This window comes from Nothoprocta perdicaria, unplaced genomic scaffold (genome assembly GCF_003342845.1).
Source record: "Nothoprocta perdicaria isolate Ctin4 unplaced genomic scaffold, notPer1 scaffold_5, whole genome shotgun sequence".
Taxonomy (NCBI): domain Eukaryota; kingdom Metazoa; phylum Chordata; class Aves; order Tinamiformes; family Tinamidae; genus Nothoprocta; species Nothoprocta perdicaria.
Genome location: NW_020455754.1, coordinates 8,596,591 through 8,604,532, shown reverse-complemented (window position 1 = coordinate 8,604,532; position 7,942 = coordinate 8,596,591). Strand labels below are relative to the sequence as shown.

General features: G+C 52.7%; 1 protein-coding gene across 1 annotated transcript in view; it reads right to left on the bottom strand.

The window, feature by feature from the left end:
* LOC112954363 (zinc-binding protein A33-like) overlaps window positions 1-5,997 on the bottom strand; it is a 12,436-nt gene extending 6,439 nt beyond the window's left edge. Inside the window, exons 1-2 of the mRNA XM_026047540.1 lie at window positions 5,937-5,997; window positions 1,656-1,747 (exon numbers count right to left, since the gene is read on the bottom strand). Coding sequence (XP_025903325.1) covers window positions 1,656-1,747; window positions 5,937-5,997 — 153 coding nt within the window. The remainder of the gene's footprint in view (window positions 1-1,655; window positions 1,748-5,936) is intronic.
* Window positions 5,998-7,942: the final 1,945 nt, after the last annotated feature.

Here is a 7,942-nt window from a genome sequence, read left to right as displayed (position 1 = left end):
GGGGGGGGAATGCACCCTGCATTGCATTGCATTGCATTGCATTGCATTGCATTGCATTGCATTGCATTGCATTGCAGCACCCTGCCCTGCTGCACCACGCAGTGCTGCTGCATGCACTGTTGCATGCGCTGCACCCTGCAGTGCTGCACCCTAGAGTGCTGCTGCAGGCACTGCACTGCTGCACCCTGCATTGCGCAACTGCACCCAGTACAAGTGCACCCTGCCCTGCTGCACCCTGCACCTGGCTCTGCTGCACCCTGTCCCGCTGCACCCTGCATTGTGCAACTGCACCCTGTCCCGCTGCACCCTGCACCTGGCTCCACTGCACCCTGCGCTGCCCCGGTCACTACCCTGCTGCAGCCCCCGCTGCCTCCTGCCCTGCGCTGCCATCCTCTCTGCTGCCCCCCTGCTGTGTCCTGGGCTGCCCTGCTGCTGCCTCTAGCAAGGAGAAATCATTCGCGTTCCCGTGTCCCAGGATATTTTTTGGAGAGAGAAAGATGCAGAAGGTTATGGGAGCAACCAGGTGGATGGTCTGCCCCATGACTGGCTCTGAAGGCTTTGACAGCACCTAGTGCTCTCCAGAATAACCCCCCTTGCCACTGGCAGGCCTGATGGCATCCATAAAATTGCTTGTGTCTTCGCAGGTCGGAGCTGCAAACATGGGCTTTGGAATGAAAGGAGTGGAACCATTTTACCATCCATTGCACCAATGCAGCAAGCCCCAAGGAAAGCTCCAGGAGGAACAGGGGGGAAGAAAGAGGAGGAACTGTCCTCATCCCAGGCAATTAATGATCTAGGACACCAGCTACAGGGTCTAAAGCAGGCAGTGAGTGGCAGTCACTTCCCAGTGAACACATCTCCTGTCTGAGAATTGAAAACACACTTGAGAGCGTCCCCTGGTCTCGAGTTCTTGTTTAAGTACTGCTGGCACCACTGTCCTTTCAGCACTCGCTTCAGTTGGCAACGCAATGTTTTTCTTTCTTTTTTTAGAATATTCCTCTCAGGAGGCTCCAAGCTCTAAGCTGGGACCTGAGAACAGTGTGTTTGGAGAGCCTGATTACGCACTGGGGAGATGAAGGATAACATGGAGCGGGAAGGGTCTGGCTGAAAGCTCATGGACTGGGGCCAAAGCCATTCGTGGTTTTCTGCTCCATGCACTGCACATATATTCTTGGAGCTGCTGCAAAACTCTGCAGAGAGCAGTGTGGAAGAGCTGCAAAGTTTTGCCTTATAGAGCAAGGAGGATGAAGCGGGTGGCATGGAGGGTCTGCCTGCAGCAGGGCTATGTGCAAGTGGAAGGAGAAGCAAATTCCTGAGCCCGGCACAATTCCCTTGCATTGGCTTCCAAACACAGGCAGAACGTTTCTACAGGGGGTGAGAAGCTTGGCGTTTTAATTTCCCCTTTTTGCTTTGTTTTGAGTAGAAACAAACACTGCAGGTGCTGGTTGCTCTGCACCCCTCTCTCCTTGTGGGCTCTAAGGGGCTGGCGGTGCCGGGCCAGGGGCTTGCAGAAGGTCTGCACCAGGCCTGGAGCTTACCAGGTCACACGGCGAGGAGAGCCGGCCACCGGGGCCCTTCAAGAGCCCATTTATCCACATTTCAGACAGTGAGCTGAGTTATCTCTGGCCTTCTGCATGTGCCATCCTGCCACCAACTTGCTCGGGGCTCACGCAGCCCTCGCGCTGGCGTTCTGTGAATGGTGGTGTTTGCCCCATGGAAGCCACCTCGAAGGACAGGGGCACCTGCACTGTGGAGAGAGGGAGAAACGGGAAGGTTTAGCAGCAAGCAGAAAGGAAGAAGTGAAAGAAAAAGGGTTGAAGTGAGGCAAGGAAGCAGCTACATTACTCGTGAATATTCTGCATCCCTCCCTGACATCAACCATGGGCATGTGATTTAAAGTTAGAAAAGCAAGCAGGAAACAAATGTTTGGAGCAATAGCTTGCAGGAGGAGGATGACCAAGGGCTGGGCCATCATTTGCCAACATATTCCTCCCTGGCCCAAAGGACATTGCTGTTTTGTCAAGCTCTGAACGGCTCCAACTGGCCACAGGTATCCACATAAACCGGCAATGCTGGTCAAGAGGCAGATGGAGATGGTGGGAGGTGCTGACGAAGGTCAGACCACCCCAACATGCCATGTGAGGACCCAGGTCAAGTAAAGCCAATGATCTAAATGTGTCATTTTGAACCCCTTGTGCCCAGGAGCTCGTGGAGAAGGGTGGGAGACCAGCATAAAGAGAAATCCAGCTCCTACCAAATAGAGGGAGTTTGCACCATGGCACTGAGTGTATTCTAAGTCTTTGGGGCCTGAAGTATCACCAAGAATTGCTGCAAGGTTTGGGGACCACTGGGGTGGATGGAGGTGTTACCAGACCTATCACTGGGAGGACACGTGCAGGAGCTGTAGAGACTGTAAAGGTTTAATGCTGAGCCCACTGATGATAGCAGATAGGAGACAGGTTCTGGGGCAGGCACAGGAGGATGAACGCTGCTAATTTTATTATTATATTTTTCCCCAAAAAACGTCCAAACAGCTCAGTTCCTAGGGACTAGATTCAAATGGCAGCTGAACTTCTTAGCCCATTCTCCCTGTGCAGGAGTGCTAGTGTAAACCATCACGAGCCAGCCTGCCAGGCCTTCTGACACGTTAAGATGTGAGATTCCCCATGCGGCCGCTGCGGCCAGCCAGGAATCCATGTCTGCATTCCAGCCAGAGTCCTTTAGCTTCCCACTCTGGGCGCCAAAACCAGGAGATTTCTGCAAATATTAACATTTGTGGCTGCTGCTTGTTTGCCTGTTTGTTCTAAGCTATGCATTAAACCTCTTTGATACACCATATGCAGCAGAGATTTTGCCCAAACAGCTTTGTCCTCTTTGCTTTTTCCCGGACGGGCCACACTCCAGTTCCCCAGGCACGCTGGCTCTCGGATGAGCGGTGACCTGCCCTGCTCACCTGCTGCCCTTGGATGCTGCCATGCATCCCCAAGTGTGCCCAGCTATCCCTGCAAAGCCTGAAGCATGCCAGTAATGCCTGGAATTTTCTGAGCATGGCTCTGTACCGCAGGGCTGCAGGAAAGGTCTCCGTGAGATCACCCTTCTAAAACTGGCTGGGCAAGCCTGGCCGCTCCAGGTGCTCCTCAACCTGCTGTGAGGTCTCAGCCATATGCCACAGTCAGAACAGAGTATCCGTGATATCCAGCCTAGCTCCTGCTAGATCCTGTACAGTTTGCTGCTGTCTGGGCCCAGGCTGTTTGCTGCAGTTCTCCCCAGAACTTCCCCAGAGCTTCTCTGTTCTCCCCAGAACTTGCAGAGGTCACATAAGAAAAACTTCAGTGCTTCTGTTTGAGACAGAGGAAATACATTTGCCCTGACCCGGTCTTTGGAAGCCAAGGGATGTTTCTGAAGGAGAAGAGGAAGACACTGCAAGAAGAAGGTCTCTTAAAGACATTCTCCCCTGGGCAAAGCACAGGCTGTCAAGCATAAGTGTTCACCCTTGCTATTTTCCTTGGGCTTTGCCTTCCCAGAAATCAAAATTTCGAATTTTGTGGTCCCAAATATCACTCATTTTGAGGAAATCTAGAGTCAGGTCCACCTCCAGATCAACACCTGCAGCTTGGACAACCTGCACTCTACCAGTCCCATACTGTCACCACAGTCATTTAAAAACATCTCTTTGCCCTTTGTCCTCCCTTCAGTCGGCTCACTGGTTCGACAGCAAAAGCCTGAGCAGCATTGCACAAACCCAGGTGCTTGCCAGAAACAAACTTAAAAAAAAAACAGTTGCCAGAGAACAAGATAACTCTCTCCTCCCAGGAAAATTATTGAAGTGACTATATATTGTAAAAAAATCTGGAAGATGCTTATAAAGCTTCCCTTCTGGAGCTGTCACCATAACAACGAACGTTTGTAACGGGTGTGAGGAGAGGGAGAAGGGAAGATGTGCCACCTGCAAGCACCGTGTGCCATTCCCAGCCCGCCAGCCCGGACCAATGCTAAGGACCAGGAGCAGGCAGCCCCTCAGGACGTGTGGTGTGTGCATGAGAAGGATGCAGACGACGAGGACCCCCTAACGAGGGGAAATAAAGGTGGTTGGACCACGGTGGTCCTAGGAATATGGTGTCTGTTGCAGGTCGTCTAGGCCACTGCTGGTTTGTGTGTGGCCGGTGGCGCCTTGCGTGTCCCCTTGCTTGTCCACGGTTGATGCTTGGCTGGCTGGGTCCTGCAGGTTGAACACAGCTGGCCTAAATAAGTGCAGCCAGGCTTGAGCTGAGCCCAGGGCAGCGAGAGCCTTCGGCAGGCGGCATCTTCTCCCTCCCAGTTTGGACAGCATGGTAAACACCGAGATCAAAGATCTGGCCACGAGGAATAAATCGGAGCTTTTGTAGTCCTGCTCTTTGCTCCCCATGCAAAGTTCACTGAATGATTTATTTGTATAAGGAGCTTGTCTGGCTCCTTTTCTTTCCTTTTCCAGGGGAACAGGCCCAGGGACCAACCTGCCCAAGACAAGAACTCACCAGGCCTGGACACAGGGCCCCAAAGCTGCCCCGTGACAGCCAGCTGGGCTCACTGTGCTGCTCTGCTCTGCTCTGTTCCCCAGACCTGCACTGCATCTTCGAGCCTGCCCACTGTGGCCCTACACACCACTTGGCTCTTCAAACAAGGGGTCATGAAAGGCTGTGTATCTTGTGCTTTAACTAAATGTCACCCTGAAGGAACACGGTGTTCGCCGGGGGGTTAGGGACACCACACTTGGAGCACTTGGAAGCATGGAGCACTCGCAGCAGTAATGCTCTGCAAAGCCCTGTTTCCCCTGGCACCTTGAGCACCCTACAGCACTGTGCTGATGCCTGGGGAAAAATTTGTCTCTCCAGCATGAAGTGGCTTTTGCAGGGGATTTGCAGGCTCCACACTCACCTCCCTCGTGTCTGGTCTCAGCTCTTCAGGGGAGGCAGAGAGGAAACACTGCTCATCCAATAATGAATTGCAGGCACGTGCTCCCCTGAGCAGTTGTTTGGAAAGTGTCCCACACTCCTTGTGCCAAATTCGCTGGCCAGGGAAGCTCAGTGGTATTAGCATGTTCTAGTTAATTAGAGTTTGTGAGCTGTCCTTTTCATCGCCTGGAAGAGCTGAAAGAAGGACAAACCTGCTTTAGAAAGCATTGTGTTTCCAACGCAGTCTCTGCTTAGCTTGTGTACGCTCCGCTCGCCACCCTGGGGCTGCTGCTTTTCCTTTGGGACACTTGGTCTCGTACCTATCTCCTGGTGCCAGGCGGCCGTTTCGGAGTCACTTTTCCAGCGGACACGGAGCCAAGCGGATTCCCAGCCAAAGGACTGGGCTGACAGCAGGAGAGCCCCCGACGCCCTTGTTGGAGTGTGAGAATGGGATCATCAGCCATGGCACGTGTGGGAGCTGCTGCCACTCCATCCAGCAGAGAGGCAGCTCCAGGGCAGCACCGATAAGCAAATCCCGACCCACCGCTCCAGGCTGCGAAAGGGGAGTGGGAGACAGGGAAGCAGCAAACACTAAAGAACCCCTTCTTCTGTGGTGCTGAGCACCAGGCCTCAGCCCCTGCTGCTGCAGTTGGTCTGGTGCCTTTCTGCAGCACCAACCCTCCCGAAAACAGGAGGTGCCCTGAGTTTTCCCCAGGCAGCAGCTGCACCTGCTTTCAGTCTCCACACTTAGGCAGTTTAGGTGGGACTCTTGTCGCCCACCCGGCTCTGCCTGCCCCTGTGCACAGCCCTGCGGTCACAGCTGCCTTCGCCTGCTCGGAGTGAAAGCCCAAGCTGTAACCGCGCTGTGCGACAGGAGAATCCCTCGCAGGAGGGCAAGACCCGGGCTGCACTAAATGCAGCTTTAATCACTCGCTAAATGACATGGACAATTTAGAAAGAAACCCCTTGGGGCGGGGGGAAAAGCGTCATCTGCCTCTCCTCTACCTCCATCCCCAGCCCCTTCAGCCAGCGCAGCTCCCTGCTCCCGGTGCACGCCGGAGGGCATCGCTCTTATCTCCTCTGTCACTGCCAGCCAGCTGAGACACATCAAATGATTCGCCTGAAGTCAGACAGGAAGCCTGGGGCAGACCAAGTAAGAGAGTCCTCCCCAAAAACTCCGCCAGATTTCCACTTTTGGAGCGGTGCTATCTGGACAACTCCTGGTGTGCAGTGTATCATATTTTGCAGTCCCAGTTCTGGAGAGCTTATCTGACTGCAATTATCCACTTCTGCAGAAGCTGTTTTCTGGCTGGCTCGGTACACAAACAACTAGCATCAACCCTCTAGTAAATTAGCAAAGCTTTGAGCACAGTGACTTGCAGAAATGACAAGTAAGAGCAGGGGGGCAGTGCTGTCCTCAGAGGCCACTGCCTTCTGTAGGAGCCCTGTGCATCTGCTCCAGCCTGAGGACGATCAAGTGGATTTTGCATGTTGGAGGGTGATGCAGCTGAGTGAAAGGATAGATGTCTTGGGCACTAATCAGCCCAATCAAATGAACGAGGCAGATTTGCCCCCAGTGGAGAGTTGTCCCTATCTGCTCTGAGCTCTATCAGGAGTCGTGGTTGTGGAGTGGCAACGTGAGCTCTTTGGCAGATACAAACCCTGTGAATCCCTTTCCATACGGGCTCCTCTTTCCTGCTTTGCTGGCTGGTGCCCTGAGAACCCCCTCACCAGCCCAGGCTTTTGTCCTCACTGCGAGAGAGCAGAGCTGGGACCATCCCCGGCCAGCCCACGTAGCTCATCTCTCCAGCTGCCTCTTGCTGTGGTTGCAGGTCACTCATGTTATTATTATTACTATTGCAGGACCTTGTCACTGATGCTATCTCTGCTCCTCCACTAATTTCAGCAATGTTCATGTGGGGACAAAAAGCAGTTATGAAATGAGAACCTGCTTTCAAATTCAGAGAGGGTGCAGACAGCTTTCTATCCTCCCTCCCACCTCTGAGCAGCTTTGTGGCTAATTTAGTTCCCAAATGCATCACAGACTCCCAAATTCACTGCATCTGTGAACTCTGGGGCTCAAATGGAAAATTGGCTTTTGTGTTACCACAACATGCTGATGCATCTGAGTCTGTTCAGCAAAACACAGGCTTGACACCACAGGAAGGAGCACTGGAAATATTTTGGTTACATGCAGGTGGAATTAAACAGATGTTTGAAGAAATGAAAAGCTGCTTTTTAAAGTATGTCAGTGTTGCTGCTCCAGATGAAGCAGGGTGAATTGGAGCATCTGGAAGCCTTGGTAACAGATTTCTTACAGATTTCTCCCAGGGACTGATCTTTCTTTCATGATAGAAGTTGAGATACAGAATTTGGCTTGCTGCTGCAAGGTGTTCAGACCATGATCTGCCTCCTCTCAGAGAAAGAGCAGATCATGGGCAGATGAAAAGCCAGCCATCTCCTCTGCCCCATTTCTCATCTCTTTGATATCCTTTTTACTCCCTGGAGTACAAAATTCATTGTTGGATTTTTAGAAGAGTGAGTGAAAAGACTCACTTTTGCCTAATCAAAGCCCAAGCAGTGGGAGAGGTTTTGGGGCTGCAAAGATCATTTGAATCATTCCATCGTGCTTGAAAGGACAGGAGATTCCTGGGACAGACGTGTCTGTGTGTGCAGCTCACATGTGCAGATAGCCCAATGGGTGCACGTAGCGGGTCCTGGCACCTCTGCTGGGGGCTGCTGATTCTCGCATTGTCCACGAGGATACCCAGGGCTCCCATCAGCATTTAGCTGCCTGTTGACGTTAGGAAGAACCTCAGCTCCCTTTGGTTCCTTTTCCTCTCCAACCAGTATCCATGGGAAGACAAGTGTCTCCAGCACTGTTGTGCTGCAGGATGGTCCTTCCAACACACTGAGTGGGGGGCACAAGCTTTTGGGAGCTGTTTGGCTTCCTAGGGAAGCTTTCCAGGGAAAGCAGGATGGTAACCAGCCAGCTAGACCCCAAGCCGTGC